Consider the following 21,049-nt stretch of genomic DNA (forward strand, 5'->3'; position numbering starts at 1 on the left):
CCTTGTAGCCAGCCATACCTGTATGCAGTGGTATCACTGCACACAGGCATTTGCTGGTGGTTTTGTTGGGTCAGTTGTGTCTTTATTTGACTCCACCTACTCTGAGAAGTTGAACATACCCTGTTTGCCAAAGTGAATAGTGTTTAGGGTTTGGTTGTTTTGTTCATATCATTGCATCCACACAGAGGAATGAATAGAGCTGTTTTGTAACCTTGATTCTCGGTTTACTTCCTTCACTCTCCTCTTAAACCTCATCCCAGTAACTGTTGGTGTTTAAAATTCTCTTTTAAACAAGCACTGCCATCCAAATCATGGTGGTATGTGAAATGTAATGTTAAGCAACTGTTGATATTGACAGAGGGATTGTATGTTAAGCTGGGGTGGGGAAGCTAGCACAGTACATTTTGCAGAGCTGTGCATTTTTAATAACATCATCATGATTCCTGGCATATCACTTGTACTTGCAGGGGAGGGCAGGGTCCTACACATTCAGACTGGTGCCTTTTCAGATATTGTGCCCAGCATGAGTTCATTTCAGACAAGTCAGATTATTGTTGCACAGCTATTGAGATATTCAAAGGTTAATCTTAACTTATTTTAGTGTTTAATTATGTTTAACAAATCTAAACCTCTTTGAAGGTTTTCATTTTGTTCACCTTAAAGTTAGCTACTTAAAAGCTTTTTTGGTGAAAATAATACAACAGTTCTAAAGTAGTGCCTTTTTTCTCCCATTAGATTACATTTACAACCTCTTTCATTGCAGTTTTAACCAAAGCCCATCATTTAAACAATTCATATCTATTTTAATCATATAATACTGTGACAGTGCTTATAATTTTTTATGTTAATAGAAGATATATGGTTAAAATTTGCTACCTTGCAGTAGCATCCACATATGTTGCCCAACTAGAAAGTCATATGCATGTGCAAAGTGAAAGCAAAGATTGTAGGAACAGGGCTAGCACATACACTGTGTTGCCCTAACAGTTCTCCAGCCCCAAGCCACTGGTTGCTCATGGACTTCGTTTGATTCACGTGTATTCAGTAATCCTGAATTGATTCCTTTTCAGTGGAGTTTTCAGCCTGTCCTTTAAATATTGTAACAGGGAATTTCACAGCTCCACTACATCTTGCATGAAGATCTGCCTCCTTTTGGTTTTGAATCTAGTTCCTATTAGCTTGGTGTAGTGCTGACTGTAACACTTGTATTGGAAGAGACAGCAACTAGTCAATGCTTATTCACATTTTCCACATCACTCATCATGTTATGGTTCTCAGTCGTACTCCTGGCCTCATTTTCTGCTTTCCAGATTGAGTTGTCCTGCAGATGACTTTCTACTTCTTTCCTCACAATCCCATACTTCGTTTTGTTCTGGCTTTTTATTTGGTGCTGACCTCACTAATAGATTCTAACTGAACTGTTGGTCATACCCAAGGATCAGCTGAATATTCAGCTCGGCGTCTGTAATTTTATATTTTTCCACATGCATCACTTCATATTAATCTGTGTTAAATCTCCTATTTCTTGGTGTCTTCCCATTCTTCTTCTTCAAAAGTAATTTATTACTCTTCTGGGTTGGCACTTGCCTTGACTGTCCTCAGTAATGAATTATCCCGTGACTGCCACGCAGCATCTCACCTATTTGCCCGTTCATTTATGATGTTTTAAATGATGTAGGTCACTTCTGAACCCCTTTGCTGACTTAATTCTACTGTTAAAGCTAATTATTTACTTACACTTCTTAGTGACTCTTTCAAAGAGCTGCAGTAGGTGTGTGAGGCAGGACTACCTCTAACTGGGAAGTAATTGGCATAGCTTTTATATAGTCTGTATGCACATATGTGCTGGGAGGGAGGTTCTGAAATGAGGACACTACCCATTACCTAAAACGTAGTGAAGTCCTCACAGGCACAAAATTCAGTTTTAGAGTTATGTCATTTCCGTGGCTACCCCCTTTAAATTGGCTTCTCTGAGTAGGAAACTGGTGATCCTCTGGATACAGGAGGCACTTAGGATGCTGTGTGTTAATGGTAAATTTCCAGTGAGTGCCCATCGTAATTTCCTTGTGGTGCCCATGATGGGTGCAACAGAGAGCACAGTGTTTGGTTTGCCCTGCATTGGCTCCAACAAGGGACAACCAGTTACTGAGTATCCTTATGATAAATCCAAGTTAAAAAGAAGGGTAAATAGTAGAGCTTCAGTAGCGAGTACCCTGTGTACTCACCAGTAGGGAAACAGTTTAAAGTCAGAGGGAAGTTGTAACAGTTCAAATATGTGTGAATAGCAGCATTTCTGCTTTTTGCTGGAGGGGTTTTGTCCTGCTAGGGCTAACTATCCTTGCATAACAGTTGTTTTACAGTGAATCAGTAGCAAATCAAACAGTGAGTAGTTTTTACTAGAAAATCTTCCTAGACAGAATTCCTAGAGCAGGTCGCTGTGTTGTTTTTTGTTTTTTTTTCCTTTTCATTTTATAAGAGCAGAAAAATCCGCTCAGTTTTCTGAGAAGTCAGAGTTGTGTGGAAGAAACAAGACCAGCATGGACATGTACTAGGAGTTCTTTCATTATACAGTGGTTCTTTGGACAGCATTGGGGTTGGATAATACATGAGGAGAACTGGTTTCTGGAAAAATAGGACCCCTTCTTTGACACATTCATTATTACTTTTTAAAATTCAAACTTGAGGAGAAGGACAGAGTACAAAAACTTTTTCTAGCTTAAGAAATGCTGGTAAAACTTTTAACATTTTCTGATGGACATATGTAAATTTTGCAGTGTGGGTACTGCCCAAGAAGAGATTCATAAATCTGTAACATGTCCAAAACTGAACTATGAAGACTAATAGATTCCTGTTCAAGGAAAAAAGGGTCATATCTCTAAATTTAGGCTAAAAGGAGTTTGTCACATATTTTCAGTGGTATGAAGTAACTCTGGCTTTCCAGTAAATCTAGAAGCTGAGAGAATTAAGAATTTGAAATCTGTTGCAGTTGGAAATTACCTCATATTTTCCATTGTAGGTATTTTTATTTCGTGTCTTTTATTTAAAAATTCTTCAGTTGTGGACTGAAGGTTTCCATAGGAGATAACTATTTCAAATGAATACTGTTTTGAAGCTTCCTTGGGACTAGAATGTTTGTCTTACCAACTCAAATTTTCTTCCCTCAGAGGCATCAGTATTTTTTTCCTGTGTCAATGTCAAGTTATTCACTCTGCCTCTACATCAGGTTTACAAAAAAAAAATTTTTTAATTAGTCTTTACAGTATGCACCTGTGTGCTCTAATGGTAAAGAAAGTAGATTATTAGTATTATATTATCAATCCTGAGACTGTGGTTAAGAAGGCATTTATAGAAGCTCCTGCAACAGTGGTTTTGACAAATGATTTACCTAATGGGATAGTTTTCTGTGCTTGTTCTTGTTCTGGAGCATCTGAAGATAAACTCTTCATGTCTCTGAACTGCATGTGCAATGTGAATTTAATCAGTTGGTTTTAGTGTTTTTTTTTAAGCTTTCAGGTTAATGAGTGGGGTTGGGTTTTGGGGGTGTTTCTTCTGGAATTGCTCTGGTTTGCTGCATGGGCTGAGGTCTTGGCTCTGTTCCCACTGGTAAGCTCAGCCAAGGACTTCAGTGGAATCATAACTACTCCTCAGATACTTCGTGCAATGGGAAACCGTGGTTATTTGTTAACCTGGCTTCCTAAGAAAATTGAATTTCATTCCTGTGAGTATGATGTTTCCTGTGCATACAAGTATCTGCTGTTCCTACCCTTCAGACTTTTTTTGAGCCTGCTGTGTGATTTCAACAACACTTGACAGGAGAGTAAAAGTCTTGAAAATACAATGTTTCAGTGAAAAGGAGAGGGAGGTTCTGTTACTGACTCCTGAGGGAAAGACTCAAGCCTCTGGGTACCTGTATTCTGTGAAAAGAGAATCGATGTGGGAGAAACAAATTATGAATATTCATTCTAATCCCAGGAAATCCTTCAGTGAGAATTCATGCCTTATTAAATATCAGGGGAAAAAAACCTCTTCTAAGTAAAGATGTGTATCATGGATATATTTTCTGATGTCTTACAAGGCATGAACATCATTTGAAGCTTTTCTTTGGCAAAGGCATTTAGAACATCTTTCCTGTGTGGTTTCTCTGACGTTTAATAAGGAGTGAACTCCGGCTGTGCTTTAACACAACTCGGTTAAAAAGTCAATCTGATGCAGTGTAGAAGTCCATTGGAATCCAAACTTTGATAGCTGTGTTACCCATGAACTTCCTTGTTATTTCTGCTTTAAATGTTCCTGATATAATACAGCAAATACAGATAGATAAACATTGACTAGCAGGCATTCAAGAATAAATTAAATGCAGAGATTACATCCTTGGAATGTTACAGATTATGTTTACACACATAAAACTCGTGCATTATAAAGAAGCAATTCATCAAGCTTTAGCAGCTCATGTCTGTAGACTGATCTGGCATTCAGACTGGTAACATTGCATTTTATTGCACCTGCAGGGGAGAACTGAATTACTGGTTGTGTGGGAACTAAAACTTTGAAATTTCTAATTCTTTGGTGGGATTTGGAAAAAATTCTAACATCAGAATTAGATTATTTTTTTTAAAACCCCTACCTCCCCATTGTTTCCTTTTTTCAGCATGAAAACAATATATTAGATAAAATACTTTTAAATCCTAGGGTTCTAAGCACATTTTTATTTTAAACAATGGTGAGTTAGAATTTACCTAAATAAATAAGGATCAAGTATGTCGTTCCCTCATCTGCATTACAAAAGAGCTGATTTTTTACACCCAGTGACTCATTCTTGTTCTGAAGTGAAGTTGGGCATGGACAGCATTCTGGAACTGCATCATCACTCGGAGTTCCTTGCAAGAAGTGGAAAATCTGAAAGAAGGAGATGTGTAAGATATCTCTGGTGTGCGTATAATCTCTACAATTTTTAAGTAAAATTAAAATTCACCAGTAGCAAAAGAAACAGCAACTGTAGTAGTGATATTGTATATGTAGTAGTGTCAGATTTCCAGGCATTTGGACGAGAGGAGGCCAGTGAACAGAGGCTCTCTACAGGAAAGTTTAGATTTAAATTCAGAACTCTGTTTTTTTGTTCTTGTTGGGTTTGCTATTTTCTTTTTTACTCCAGCTTTTTGGCAGACCTAAAATCTTCATAAGCTAACACATTCATTATAATTCACTAAAAAACATCCAATGATGGCCTGTATGTTGAAGACAGGAAACAGAAGAAGAAGCAAAGAACATATGATTTCTGAGAACTCCAGTCTTCACAACAAAATAATAACCTAAGTTTGTAGAAGCCCAGAATCAGCTATTCCTGCCTTACCTTAGCAGGTAAACTAAAATTCTAAAATGCTATTTGCAGATTTAAATAATAATGGCCATTTCATTTTTTTACATTCTTTAGTTTATTCAAAAATAGCTTCTGTGAGTGACAAAATCTTCACAATAAAAAGAGCTTGTGCAGTTGTCTAGGTCTGAAATCATGCAGTTATGCAGTTACAGGGAGATAGTGCAGACAGTGTGCAATGTTGTCTTTACATTTTGTGAAGTGAGAAAATGGATAACTGGCCGTGGGGTAAGTTCATGTGTTATTTTGCAAATGCTTTGCAGAGGTCAGGTGTTTGTTTGTTTTTTTCCTAGCATGGGCTCTGTAAGTCCTCTATCTATTTCTCAGGCCTGCAAAGATAGAAAGAATCATTGTGGCTTTCTGCTTAATATACCCCAGAAATTATTGGCACAAATGGGTTAAAACACAGAATTTGTGGCTTCCAGTACAATGTAGTGACTTGATGTTAAAGTGGAAGATGACAAGCTTTAAGCCTGCATGCGTGAAGAAATCTTAAAGAGGAAATGATCAATTTTAGTTTTTACAATTTAAATATATTAATGTAGCTTGTTTTGTATTTATGGTGATTTATCAAATGACAAACACAAGCTCCTCATGCAAGTTGGGGGTTGCCAGTTGTATCATTCAGTGGCAAGGATGGAGGTGATGAGTAAAATCAAACTGTTCGGCAGTGTAGGCTCTTCCTTAAAGAATTTATAAAGAAATCAAACTTAAAAGAGCTTCAAAGAAATAAAAGTACAGGTTATCTAAATGTATGCATGGGTAACACAGAAAGTTCCAACAGTGTTTTAGTATTTATTGCTGGTAGGAACAGCCAGATGGACTTTGAATAGAAACATTCTCAGCCAAAAATTAAAATATTTCACCTTGGACAGAAATTCTTTTTCTGCAACACATTCATAGGTTAAGTTATGTTAAAACCACATTCTGTTCCTTTAGCCACACAAGATAATTATAACAGCTTCCTGATAATGGGCACATACAGAACAGTGTTAGCTGCCACTCCGCTTATGATGTAATAAGTAAAAACGTTTTTCTCATATACTGCAGAGTGGGTGAAGGGTTGCTAAATCATTGAAGTGATTTGACTGAAGGAAGAGTTAAATGAGCTTTAACAAGCCCATTTAATCGTCAGTTCAGTTGCAAGTGGATATTTATAATTTTAGGAGATCATTCTTATCATGCAGAAGTTAAAAAGGGGGGAGAAAAAATTAATCCATTGTGAAAGAACTTTATAAAAGAACACATACAAATACTGTCTAGACATCTTCATAGGTTGGAGTGATTATCACTCTAGAAGGCTCAATGGTAACTAATAATATTAGCAGTTCAGTGTCAGAAAGTTGACACAAAGAATGGTTATAATGGGATTTGGTATACAGTTTATCTTGTTAAATAAACCTATTGACCAGTGGTAGACCTTGACTTGGAAATAAGCCACCATTGGCAGAAAGGGTTCCTTGAAGTTGTTCACACCTCTCCTGATTTTTTATTATAGTTCATAGGAAATGCCTCATTCAGTTACTTATTTTACCTCATTTAGTTATCCTTTTAGAATGTGTTCATAGCAGCATTGGTTTTACAATGGCATAGCTGATTCATTTTATTACCAAATTTAAAAAATAAGGTGCTTTCAATTTTTGGAAGGAGAGAGGGAAGAAATAGTTGGGAAAGAAAACAGGGAAACTGCTTTCTAATATTTTAAGAGTGAAGGAGCAGGAAAGTAAGATTCACGCTATTTTGTATTTTAATCCATTCCTTAGTTATTCTTCAGTTTCTTACTGAAAACTTCTGATTTGTGCTTGAGGCACTGTATTATTTTTTTTTAACATACCTATAGGACTTAGGAGCTTTAATAAAATTTCCAAAAAGAAGATATGTAATTCAGAATGCTGTTCTAGATGTAGAATCCTGGTATCTTCAGGCTTCTTAAAAGAGAACATTAATTACTTAAAAGCTGACAAGCTTTCTGAAAATGTCCTTCTTTGACTAAAAAAGCTGGTTTATCAAAGCATCCAATATTTATTTGTTAATATATCTACTTGCAGATACCATACAAGCCACTTCATTCTCTAAGCACTCAACTTGCAAATGCACCCAAGCCCTTAAACATTCAGTAACATTAATCAATCAATCCCTTAAAAGGTGGTGATGGATACTAGCAGAGAGCTGGAATTTTTTTTTCTCTGGGTGCCCATGTAGATACTTGCAGTTTCTGAAGGCAAGAGGGCCTGCATTAAAAGGAGCTTACCAGATGCAGGTGTGTACATTTGACTGGGGCCTGACTGGTGCAGGTTTGTGCACTGTTTGTATTTGTGAGCTGGAAATCATCATGGAAAGGATTTTCACTCCATTCTTTGTTCTGCAGCCCATAATGCCATAATGAAATTGCTCCATGAAAAAAATCCAGGCATCACTAATAATGAAGTCCTGGGAATGCTTCTATTAACTTCTTGACCAACTAAGAGCTGCTCTGAATTGCAAATTACAAAATTTCTGGGGTGTGTGTGTTTTGACACAATCAAGGCCTGTGGGGTTTTTTATTTTCTGCGTTTCCTTTTTTCTTTTAAAAGTAAACTTCTATCTGCCTTGTTCTGGAAGGAACCTTTGTTACCTCTGATGTAAACCAGGGTTTCAAAGTGCCAGTGTTTTCTTCTGAGAAATATTGCCAGTCTTCCCACCTACCAAAGGCTGACACTGTGGGATGTGATGCACATCTCTTCTTCCCTCTGTTTTGAAGATAATATATTAGGATGAATATTGAACTATTTATGTTGATAGGAGCAAAACACACTTACCCAAATGCCTGTGGTGAAGATTCTGAAAGAGGCAGTAAAAACCATCCCAGCAGATTCACATGGGCTTATTTAGTGAGTAAGGGTTTAAGATGGTTCTTATTAGCTTGTCAAACCACAGTGGCTGTGTTTACATGAAAACCTTACATTCTCTTGCCTTGCATCCACATGTGAACATATTTGGCTTTCACAGAACCTGAGCTTGCTAGGCCTCTTGGAGCATTTCACAGGAGCACCAGACCAGACTTGTAGCATTCCATATAATTTGTGAACATAAGATAAAGCCAAATTTGAGATCTGTAGAAGAATGCCCCTTAATCATGCTGAGTACACATGGAAATCAGTATCAGAAGCCAGATGTATGAAAGAAAAACATTTTTCTCCTCTAACTTTCTGCCTCCCTCAGGCATTCTTATCAATGACCCAAATACTCAACTTCATGTCCATGAAGTTTTCCAGCATGTTGCTCTCATTTAGTTTCTGAAATATTTCTGCAAGGTTTCTTACCCTTTCAGGACTTTGCATTTCTTGTTCTTCATGTAAGCTAATCAAATGTGATGCTGATGATGCAGGGGACAGGATGTTTCTTACATGAAATGTTTCTACAGATAGAAGAGATCCACAAATAAGGATTACTGTCTGGCCTGGGGAGAAGGGAAAATATTTCATTGTGTGGGAGAGGTCTACAACACAGCACTGCTTTAGCACAGAGGCAAGAAATAGGGTTCTTACAAAATGGCTATGTCACTGGAAGTGTTAGGCATTAGGAAGTATCAGGAAAAGATTAATAAATCATTACTGTAATTTGACTGGTAGATTAAGGAATATAAATAAAATAAGAAACAATGTAAACCAGTGTAATCATAAAATGTAAAAGGCTGCAAGTTATAGGAAATCACTGTAGTTCTTCATAAAAAGGTGAGAACAGCATGCAAGGAAGGCAGTGGAGTCACACAGATTTTTGAGATTCATTTTTCTGCTTTGTGATAAAAAGACCATGGGTTAGCTGGGCTTAGCACAAGTTTTAGAAAATTGCCTGCCATGTGGATAGTCATAATATAATAAGCTGGATATTACTGAATGCATACCTGAAGATTGACAAGAAATTACAGGTATGTAGGGCATATGGATGTAGGGCATATGGATGTAAATATAACTGATATCATCCTAGAACAGCTATTCACTTATATCAGTCATTTTATGGATGGGTAATGAGAGTTGATAAACATACATTTGTGATAAATACTGTGTTCAGTGGGATTGTTTGGCAGATCTCCATCACTAAAGCAGAGTGGATTATAAAAGAGCAGATCAGTATCTTAAACAATGACAAGCAGAGTGTAACATAACCACCCAGGCTTCAGTGCAGAGGAGTTCCCAGTGATCCTCACCATAAATAAATCCTCAATCCTTTCATTAGTTTAATGTGTTCTACTGTTCCAGAGAGTACTGATCACTGGCTACCACTGCTCTAGTCATCTTTTTCTTGTTTATGCAAAAGTCCTCTGTTCCTTATCTTCATACTATGTGCAATCCATTTTAAGTTCCTTTGAGGTAGCATTTCAAGTCAATACATTTTTCTGGAAGAATAAGAGTAAATGCATAGTATTCTTCTTTCTGCTTAGAAGACCCTCAGCATATTCACAATTAAGGTGATTATAATTACACTTTCAAAAGAGGTTAATGCCATTAAAAGTACATTTCTAAAGAACAGGAATTTGGCAAGCAAATTTTCGTTTAACAGACTCAACTTTTCCTTCTTCACAGTCCATGTGAAGGAGAAATGGGAATAGCACATAATTTTAAACAACTCCCCAGTTTTGTGCTGGCTTCCCAAGTCAGTGCTGGATGAAAAAGTGTTGTAGTTAGGTTACAGTTCATTCTTTCTTCAGGCAGAATCTTTGTCTGCTTTAGTTGAGACAAGTTGCCAGTCTCTTTCACACTTGCTATTCTTCCTGAGATCCCTACAAAAGACAATTGCAATAGTTTATGCTTACAGTCTTTCTCCTGGCATCTTGAATACTTTTTTTCATGTTTATATAACATTTTTTTAACTCCTTTGGAAGGAAAACCAAAATAGGACAGCATCAAAGCAAAATAGGACAGTTCTCTTTTCTTATCTGCCCATGTTGCTGCCCTATCCGTACCTTTTTTTGTTCAGTGATGTTTGCTGCTGCTCAGCTTGTCTGGGTTTCTATCCTACAGCTTTTCTAGGTAATTTGGGGTTTTAGGGTTTTTTTTCTTGTTATTTCCTTTATATATGTAATTCTCTGTGAAGCTTTTTTTTGACTTCTTCCCATTCACATTCCTTTTAATTTGCCACCAAGGTTCCATTAAGAAATAAGCAAATGCTTTGTAAATAAATATTTCACTATCATAAGTGTTGAAGTCTTAAGCCTCTGTGCTGCAATTCATGCTCTCATTCCATCCCAGGTTTTTTTTTTGTTTTTTTTTGTTTGGTTGGTTTTTTTGTTGGTTTTTTTGTTGTTGTTTTTTTCTTTAGGTTTCTCATAGTCCCCACTGTGCTTTTTGTGATACAGTAAAAGTATCTTTAAATTCAGTTCCTTTATTAAGGATTTCTCATTTTTATTTGCAGTCTTTCCAAGACCAAACTGCCTTGATTGACTCGGAGTGTTAAATTTGTAACACACCTTGCTATTGGAATTTTCGGTAGAAAAATTAAGGGGGACTTGAATGTAGTAAGTTGCAACACAAAAGCAAACTTTGTCAGAATTTCTGAGCCTTGTAAGAGAGAACCCCCCTTTTTTATAGCCTGTGGAACTTTTCACATTCACTTTTTGAACTTGTTCATTCTGTATTATGAAAAATAATTCTATGAAGCACGAGGGTTTTTTACTACTTTGAATCAGTTTTAAATATACTGCTTTTATAGTTGCCACTTGGAGTTTTTATTGCCTGAATGAACAAGTGATCAATATTTGTGCATGGTGCAGTGTTACTGAGTGGTGGTGTTGGCACAGGTGAGTTAACCTGTATTTAAAACAGCTGCACACACTTGCTGATAGCTTCTGTTGCACTCACTTGAACCTCTCCTGTAGCTTGTGCCTTGAGATATGATGGAGTTGGCAGAGAGCAATCAATTCTGCTGGGCTGCCTGCCCAGGCTCTCTGCTGTAAGCTTCAGAGCACTCTGTAGAGGTGAATCCCCTCACTCAGAGAGGAAAGCAGTGTTATGGCTATTTTAGGCAGAGTGCTTGTATACTGCGTGCCACTGCTTTGTAACATCATGTCTCAAATCAGCTGCTTAGTCAATATTATCCTCAAGTGGTTTTGTTTCTTCAGACAACACCAGGCCTGAGGACAGTGGAGGGCTCACTTTTCCATCACTATCAGCCCACGTTTCACTTGTTCAGTGAGTCAGTGGAAGCCCTCGAGGTCTTCTCTGTGCAGAACCTTTCTACATATAAAGGCCCATTAAACAAAGGAAAAATCCTTTCAGTCATTTATACTACTACATTTCTACTATCTGTTCTTTTCCCTTGCATCTTTGAGACTGGACAGGTAGGGGAAGAAAAGAAACATATTCTAATTTAATTATAGTGTTAGTTATCTATTAGCCTGATGCTGCTTCGTTTTGTTTCCGTCAAGCAGAAGGAGAATCCTGCGGACAGAGCTCCTATCCCCATAAATCCTCCAATATTAGATCATATGAACTATGGTTTGCATTTAAGTCAGTTAGTTTAAAGTCAGATATAATCCAGACTCTGTACAGTCAAAGTCAATTTTCCCCAGTATGGTGACTTTGTCTACAATGGGGATTACATTCTAGAAGACTACTTTTTTTCTTTACAATTTTACCTGTGGCTGAATACAGAAGCTAGAATAATCCAAACAAAGCAGTATTCATTAGCACATATGGATGACTTCATCCCCCAGCTTTTATACTATTCTAGAAATGTTATTAAACTTCAGTTTACTTCGGTATAGGAATTTGGATACTATATATGGGGAAGCAGAGAAGGAGACTGGTTACAATGACTTGCTAGAAAATAGGAAATTAGCAGAAAAGCTGCAAGGAAAGCTCAGTGAGTCTGTCTTACAGTTTTCTGCAGTCCATGAAACTAAAATACATTTTGGTTTTAGTATTTGCTTTTTACAGTTGTTATTTCATTTTTTTTCCAGTCACTATTCAGGTGGAGCTCAGAGATATTCACCCTGAACTTCTAGTCAATCAGGGAAGAAAAAATGGTATTATCCTTCCAGCTCTACTAACAATCCATACAGATTCCTTTAGTCTGAATTTGACTAGGATTGTGTCTCCAAATGAGTAGATTTGGCTTAACTTTCCCTCTAGGTCTGTTTGTGATTGTATTTTTTTTCTGTGCACTCAGCACTGTTGCTACCTCAGAGTATGTCTGTTAGCTGAAAGCATACATTTCCATTTTACCAATGATGAAATAAAACTGTTATAAGGAAAAACTGTTCCATTACAAATAGAAACTTTTTTTTTACACACTTTTCCTCATAGTAGATTTGTATGGACAAGCAATACATTAATTAGGTTTACTTTAAGTGGAATATTACTAGAAAGGGGAGAAAACACAGTCACAAATCTAGAGTGACTGATATTTAGCAACAAGAGTAATGTTCTGTTATTTTACTTTTACGCTGTGTATTGCTGATTGAAGCACTATGCAAAGACTTCTGCCAAGCACCACGTAGTTCGTGTGATAGGGAGGATTGGTTATGGTTGAGCAAGTCTGAAAAATGGTAAACTGACAGCAAATCTGGGATCATGGTTGGTAAGGCAGCTTTTGTGGTCACGTGCTTTTATTTGATGTGGTTCCTCGTGTCTCCTGTGCCAAATGGTGTAATGTTCTAAAATGATGAAACTGCAAAAGAAAAAAAAAAGTGAACTATTTACTTTAGCAATGAAGGAGAGCAAGAACAGGGAAGGAGATCAAAGCCTATAACATGAGTCTCAAAGCAAGGAAAAAGAGCAAAAAGAAGGGAATTTCTTCCCACATGCTTCAGGCTACTCTTGCTATAGCCATCATGAGTAATAAACCTTTCAAATGCTTGTGTAGGTCTGCAGTGTGCTTCAGTTTCAAAATAAAGCAGGTGAAAATTCAGAGAGAGTTAAGTAGGGTGTACCCTGGCAAAAGCAAGGGCTATATTCTGTGAAGTCTAAAGTCTACTTTCTGTCACTAGTAGGTAGATGTGAACATGTTTTAACATTGGCCACACTGAGGAAAAGGTTCTTAGTTATTTTAAGCCTGTATAAAAAATCCTTCCATGCAGAGACAAGTTTTTTGTTTATTTATATTTTCAAAGGTAGATAAACCCTCAACTGTATCATTTACAATAACTGAAATTGTCATTTCCCTGTTTTATGTGGGTTTTGCAGAAAGAATACATTGGATTATGGACATTCTTGAGTGCAATCGGTATTATGTGCCACTTTCTTTTGGTATAAAGCTCTTTAATGCTACATTCATACTGCATTCAGGGATAAGTATGGGTCTTCTACAGTGCTGAATCTCTTTTCCAAATACATGGTTTTTACTCTTTCCTTCCCTGGAGCAAAAATAACTGCCATTGTGTAAGGTACCTCCTTTTAAGACCATTAAACCTTTCTGATGTTCTTTACTTTGTCATACTTCTTTCAGAGGAAAAGCTTACACAGTTTTGGTTGATGAGGAATGGTAACAGGTAAAGACAAAAAAAAAATATGTAGAGAGAGAGCAAAATAAATATACAGTATTACTGGTGATCAGGTGCTTAAGTGCAGTGTTGTAACCCATAGCATGTAACTATAAACCATGATATTTTATTCTTACAGAATCATAGAATAATTTGGGTTGGAAGGGACCTCTAAAAGTCACCTAGTCCAAACTCCCTGCAGTCAGCAGGGACATTTTCTTGTGGCCACCATTCTTGTGGGACCCTAGAAGATGTAGGAGGTAGTCAGAAATAATCCTCATTTTTCAGACTCAACTCGGAAGTTTCCCATCAGTCTAGAGAAACCTGCATTTTTCTGCCTGGAGAAATGGGGAAGCAAAATGGATTCCAGGGAGAAGGTAGGGTGAAGGGTATGAATCTAGGGGAAGTGGAGACTCAGGAGAGCATGGGGAGAATTGTAGGGAAGAGGTAAGGTAGGGATGGAAGTAGGAGCATCTTGCATTGTGCTTTCAAATCTACGTTGCCAAACCACCCAAAGCACCCTTCTTCTTCTCTAGTGAAGTGATGTTTTTAAGGAAGGGGAAATAACTTTTTCACACATAAATACTCAAGAACAAAACTAGTCATTTCTGTAAACATGCTATGTCTTTTTTTTTTTTTTTTTTTTACAAAAAAGATCATTTCTTGAGAAAGATGTTTTACTGTAATTATAAGCTATCAAGAAGTGGGAAAGAATTTTGCATTTTCTATGCAGGCCTGAATAAATAGTTCCATTGAGAGACAGACAGACCAAATCACTTGGAATGTACCAGTCAACAGCAGAAATGTAAACATATTTCGGCTATGCAATCTGGACTTGTATTTCAGTGTGCTGCAGAATAAAACTGCTATTAATGCAGGCTGGATGCTGCTCTTGTTGAATTCAGTCCTGAGTCCATTACAAAATTTGTTTTAATTCACAGATCGTCATGGATCAGGACCGCATTGTGTCTGACACTCTGGAAAACCAGGAAGGCAGGCACTTGCTGCAAAGGAGTCTGTGGTCTGTCTTAAAATGAGGTGTATGAAGTTGTTTTGCAGAGCCAAGTAGGTTTAGAGTAACAGGAAGTGAGTATGGGGTGGATTGACCCTGTCTGAAGGCCAAGTGCCCACCAAACCTGCTCTGCCACTCCCCTCCTTGTCTGGGTGGGGGAGAGAAAATACAACAAAAGGCTCATGGGTTGAGGTAAGGACAGGGAGATTACTCACCAGTTACTAGGAATCAACTAATATTCCCATATTGAATCTGTTTTGCACATGATTCAATATGGAAATATTAGTTGATTTTATTGCAAATCAAATCCAAGAAGGTAATGAAAAATAAAAACAGATCTTAAACCACATTCCCCTCACCCCTCTCTTCTTCCCAAGCACAGATTACTTTGCCCCTAATTTCTCTACCTTCTCCCCACGTCAGGGATGGCATTGGGAATTGTGGCCAGTTCATCACATGTTGTCTCTATGGCTCCTTCCTGCTCAGGGAGAAGACACTCAGTCTTCCTCTGCTCTGACATGGAGTTCTTCTGCAGGAAGGCAGTCTTCCATGAGCTTCTCCAGCATGAGTCCTTCCCATGGGCTGCAGTTCTTCACAAAATGCTCCAGTGTGGGTCCTTTCCACAGGATGCAGTCCTTGAGGAACAGACTGCTTCAGCCTGGGTCCCCTGCAGGGCCACAAGTCCTTCCAGAAAGCCTGCTCCAGTGCAGGCTTCCCACAGAGTCACAGCCTCCTTCAGGCATCCAACTGCTCCAGCGTGGGGTCCTCCATGGGCTTCAGGTGGATTTCTGCTCCACCATGGACTTTTCCTGGGCTGCAGGGGGACAGCCTGTCTCACCATGGTGCTCACCATGTGCTGCAAGGGAATCTCTGTGCTGGCACCTGGAGCTCCTCCTTCCCCTCTTCCCGACCTTGGTGTCTGCAGAGTTGTTGCTTTCACAAATTCTATCTCTGCAGCAATTGCACAGGTTTTTATCTTTCCCTCTTCTTAAATATGTTATCCCAGATGTGCTACCACCATCACTGATGGGCTTGGCCTTGGCCAGTGGCAGGTCTGTCTTGGAGCCAACTGGCATTGGCTCTCTTGGACTTAGGAGAAGCTTCTAGCAGTTTCTCACAAGAGCCTGTAGCTCCACGCTGTCAAAATCTTGCCATGCAAACCCAATACAGACTAAAATGCTGGGTCCAAGAGGTCTTTATCTCTGTGTTCCAATGTGTTCACAATATTACCTCATAGGTAGATCTACCATGTATTTATCTTCCTCTGGTACCAGCCCTAATGAAGCAGCATTCACAAAGATGTTGTTTGTGAATTATGATAAATTATAGAAAGCCACTAACAACATCTGTTAGATTTTTAGCCTTTAAGGAGTACCAAGCTACTGGGAAAAATTATGTAAAAATAAAAAAAAATTCAATTGTTTGTGCTGCAACTAGACTTACTCTGGCCCCTGTAGGACAGCAATATTAATTAATTTGTCTGGTTTTAAAAACAAAATAACATCGTCATCTTATCTCTGGATGGTTTTGGGTTGGTTTTTTTTTTGGTTGGTTTGGGGGTTTTTATGGTCTTGATACAATGAATGTCATTTAACCTGATAGTTGTATTTATTCCTGTGGATAAAAATGTGTTTTATTTATGAGACACATATAACAGTGATACCAAGAAGGAAAGCTTAATCACAAACAGAGGTAAGATCCATCCTTTGAGAGGCTTGGTTATCTGGTAACCAGTTCTGATATGCAGGAATCTTCATCTTGCACTGGTAGGATCTCTTGGATAATAGAGTTTCCTTGACTTATGGCATTTTTATTTTTCTGCACCTTTTCTTTCGATTTGGCCTTGAGAGACTTTAAAAAGCAGCATTAGATACTGAGCTGCATGATTAAATTCCCCTGTGTCATTTTCTGTTTTACACATTTCCTTTTACAGGTCCTTGACATCGAGTAAGTCACTTCTTTTTTCAGCTGCAGCTTTATTATGGGGACAAAGGAATTATTATAGCCTCTTTCCTTCTCTCATGATTGTGAAGTATGCACATACTGCATGACATGACATAGTACAGCATAGTCAAATCATACTCTGAGCAATAGCTTCCTTATATATTTAAAATAAAAGATAACTATCACTTCTAAAAGGCAGATGAGTCTTAATAACTGAATGTTTATAAGAAGTTTAGAGATGGTCAGAGGCAAAGTCCTGTGCAAATGCAATGTTTTATTAAAATATTTAATAAGCAGGTTCTCTGACCCAATAGAGGAAACAAAGATGCCTGTCCACTATTAATTTTCCCTACCCATAATTATTTCTGCAGAACAGAAATTACATATTGTACAGCTTTATTCTGTTTTCAGAGGATAATTATACTAGAAATTCCAGCCTATTTTCTGTGGAGGAATCTCTTTCTCAGAAACCACACCTTGTAGCACTCTCTTTTTCATTTGAGAAGGGTTGAATTGCCATTTCTGTGAACAAGTTTTTATGGACTGATTACTTTCAAAAGATGTACACAGACAAAGTGGCAAATCTTTATTAAAAAATCATAATTTAGTCTGGAAGATGTATTGGAAGCTGGTGATATAGGAGTAGAAGCTTTTTTGCATATCAAATCTGTTAGATATTACCCCTAATTTCATCCTTGATACTGTAACTGAGAGAGGAGCCTGTAATTCCTGTTGTAGTCATCTGAACATCTCCAGTGGTATCTCTGTGCTGAGGGGGCAGTTGGGCTCAGTTGCACATGAGTCAAAGCAGAATGCTAATTGGGCAGAACCATTTTCTCTGTGTATGAGATTGGAGGATTTTTTAAAAATATTTACTAATAAAAGCACTTAACGACTCTAATAAACCAAAAGCTTTAAAGTAAGGTACAACCCACTTGTACCATTCCAGGAGGAACAGTATTCTCTGACATTAAAGATTGATGGATCCAGCATACTTTTCAGTTTCCTATGAACAAACTACTGTTTCAAAAGTGTTCCAATTCAGTAATACTCAAATTGGTCATGCTTCACTGTTTTAACATCCACAAGTAGCAAAATCGTATTAAGTGAGTAGTTTAATAAGAGGGTAACAGCAAGGAAACTGAATTCTGGTGGTTTTGGTTTTTTTTCTAAATCCCATTCAAGTCATACTTCTGCTGGAAAAGTTTGTTTGTTTTTTTAAATGTAGCTGTGATGTACTCAGGGCTTTTTTTTTTTTTTCATCATTGCATATGCAAAATCCAGACCTGCAGAACGGTTCCATGTGGTGAACAGTCTGCTGAACCCAGATTGTTTTGCCTGAGTGGCAGATTTCCATACACCTCATTATGAGTTTGGGGTTTTTTTGATTTATGTAGGCTCTGTTCCTTCAAAGAGATGCAAGACTCTAAACCTTTATACCTAGTGAAGTGTGATATCTTATCAAGCACTGAGGAAAATACAAGGGCAGGTCCCATTGGAGAGCAAGAGCCTTATTTTGCAGAGAACCTTCTTTCCAGCCAGTTGGATCTTTCATGGAAACAGCATGTAAACAGGAGACAACAAAGTAATTTAGCTTTTGAAGCTTTTTCATTTCACCCAAAAAGTTTCAGGACATTCAGTGCCTGATGTAAGCCACAATATACAATGCAAATTCATATCCCTTTTGATTCATAAAAGACTGTAAGAAAGATTGAAGATCAATACTGCTAAAAGAGAGCATCATGGACTTCCTCAAGTTGTTGTCTTACACGGCCTGGTTTAAATAAAAAGTGCTAGACCTTTCTAAACCAAAAAATCCATTATTGTTGGCAACAGCAGGCATGCTTCAGTCTTCTGTCCAATGATAAAGGCCATTGATTAAGATGTCTAAATATAGCTCTGGAGTTACCTTATTTCTGTGGATTCCTACCATTCAGATTTACAGTCTGTGCATAGACAGAGTTTGTAACTTTGTATTGTTTGTTTCTGGGGATGACACAGTCACAGAACCAGGAAATATAACTATAGAGCAATGTACATTGAAGAGAACCTCTGGAGGTTACCTAGCCAAGGCTCTCAGAGCGGGGCTTGTTGAGATCAGTGTGCTCATGGCAGTTGTTCAACTGAGCTTTGAGCACCTCTGAAAACAGAGATTTCCCAGCCCCTCTGGGTCTGTCTTCCAGTATGCTATTACTCTCATAGTGAAAACATTTTTCCTAATAGCTAACCCCAATTGCCTTTGTTACAACTTGTATTCATTGCCTTTCATTCTGTTACCATGCACTTCTGAGAAGACTCTGGCTATCTCTTCTCTGTATTTTTCCATTAGATAATTGAAGACAACAATTGGCCTTCAATAGCAATATACCTTCCACTGCCCTCTTTAATATTCCCTCCCTCCACAGTGTTCCCTTAAGACTGAACAAACCAGTTTCTTTCAGCATCCCCCTTAAACCAGGTGCCTAATAATCTTTTGGGCCTACTGCCTGTATCTAGTAGGTTAACTACTGTGTTGTACTGGGGGGCCAAATATAAAGTAGATGACATGACAGACATTTGTATCTCACTACCTATTGCTTCTCAGTCCAAATTATTTTGAATATTTCTAGCTGGTTTGGCTGAAGTGGGCTTTTTGAATTATTTGGGGTTTAATGTTCTCGAATGAGGGGTTATTAGCCAATAAATCTGTTACCAGATTTACCAAACACTGGCCCAGCAATTAAACCGAGCAACAGACTCTCTCTATTAAGCTCTCTCTCCTCCCTGATAAGAAAGGAGAGAGAGTAAGGGAGAGAGACTTATGGGTTGGAAACTAAACTACACAACTTTAATGAAACAGTAATGATAAATAGGAAAAAATTACTAAATGTATACAAATATACAAGAAAATGGATACCACATTCCTCCCCCCTTCCCCCCACTAGCTCTCATGTCACCACTGAGGCTGCAGGGCAGCCCTGGGAAAGGGCTAAATATTTTGAATATTTCTAGCTGGTTTGGCTGAAGTGGGCTTTTTGAATTATTTGAGGCTCAATGTCCTCGAATGAGGGGTTAGAAACAGGACTGTTTACAATGGAAAATCTTCTTCATGAGAGAATGTGTTGCATTAGTGATACTCTTAATTATAAAAGTAGCCTAATTACAGTGGATCATGGTATAACCTGGTTTTATAGATCATATCACTCTATAGTTTTTATATTGCCGCAGCATAAAATACACTTCCTCATCACAGCACTGAGAAAGAGGACAGTGTAGAAATCACTTTCAGATCCCAAAGACTGTACCTGTAATGTACTGTTAAATTCACTTCTGTTTCTAGTGCACTTGGAGGATCGTCTGCCCTTCACATCCCAGCCTTTCCTGGTGGAGGTTGTCTTATTGACTATGTACCCCAAGTATGCCAGCTGCTGACAAACAAGGTAAGCTACTCAAGAGAATTCAGTTTTCCTTTCCCTTATGGCCTTATGTGTTATTGCAGTAACACACTGTAGCATTTCTATAGACATAGTTTTTCTTCTTCCAAGTAGTCCAAGCAAGGAAAACTTTAAGGTCAACTACTCTAAGAATACCTTCATGATAAAAGTCGAGCACCTACATAGAGCACTGAAATATAATGAATCTTTTAGGTCAACAGATGCATTTTGGATCAGATCCTGGAGTGGATTTTTCTTACTGTGTCATGTTATGAGTTCGGATTAAATGTCATAGAACACTATATTGTAGCATCAATTTTGCCAGTAAATACAACTGTGCAGTTTGAATATTATTTTTCCAGTTGGAACATATCTAAGTTCCCATACCACAGTAATTATAGTAGGATTTCAGTACTTTCAGTTATTTTCTTCTTAGATGTTTCATCCAAATGAACTGAATCAGCAGTCTGCTTGGATGTTTATATGGTAATAGGTACTCACAGTTGCTGAAAAGATTGTATGCTGGTTAACTTACTGTTTAAACAAAAATCAGTGAGTCTCATATTTTGAAAGCTTCTCCATTATTGAAGTCTAATTTTCAAATGAAAGTTTAGGGACCAACTTCTAGGAGTCTGCCTATTAGAGACCTCCTATTTAGATATTAGTTTTACCTTCATTTGTCCAAACAAAAAAAATAATTTTCTCTTTTAGAAGTTCTTCAAAATACGTTGCCATAATTATATTGGAATCTATCTTTAGAGCTGTTTTTGTTGTGGTTTTCTGTAAAAATTACTTTCTGTTTTTAAAATCTGCAACTACACAGGGCTGTTTTTATCCTTCCTTAAACA

General features: G+C 37.7%; 1 protein-coding gene across 3 annotated transcripts in view; it reads left to right on the forward strand.

Moving 5' to 3' along the window:
• BABAM2 (BRISC and BRCA1 A complex member 2) overlaps positions 1-21,049 on the forward strand; it is a 162,526-nt gene that overhangs the window by 102,219 nt on the left and 39,258 nt on the right. For all 3 annotated transcript variants that reach the window (XM_071739394.1, XM_071739393.1, XM_071739395.1), the window contains exon 8: positions 20,108-20,207. In XM_071739394.1, coding sequence (XP_071595495.1) covers positions 20,108-20,207 — 100 coding nt within the window. The remainder of the gene's footprint in view (positions 1-20,107; positions 20,208-21,049) is intronic.

Source organism: Heliangelus exortis, chromosome 3, assembly GCF_036169615.1.
Source record: "Heliangelus exortis chromosome 3, bHelExo1.hap1, whole genome shotgun sequence".
NCBI classification, from domain to species: Eukaryota; Metazoa; Chordata; class Aves; order Apodiformes; family Trochilidae; genus Heliangelus; species Heliangelus exortis.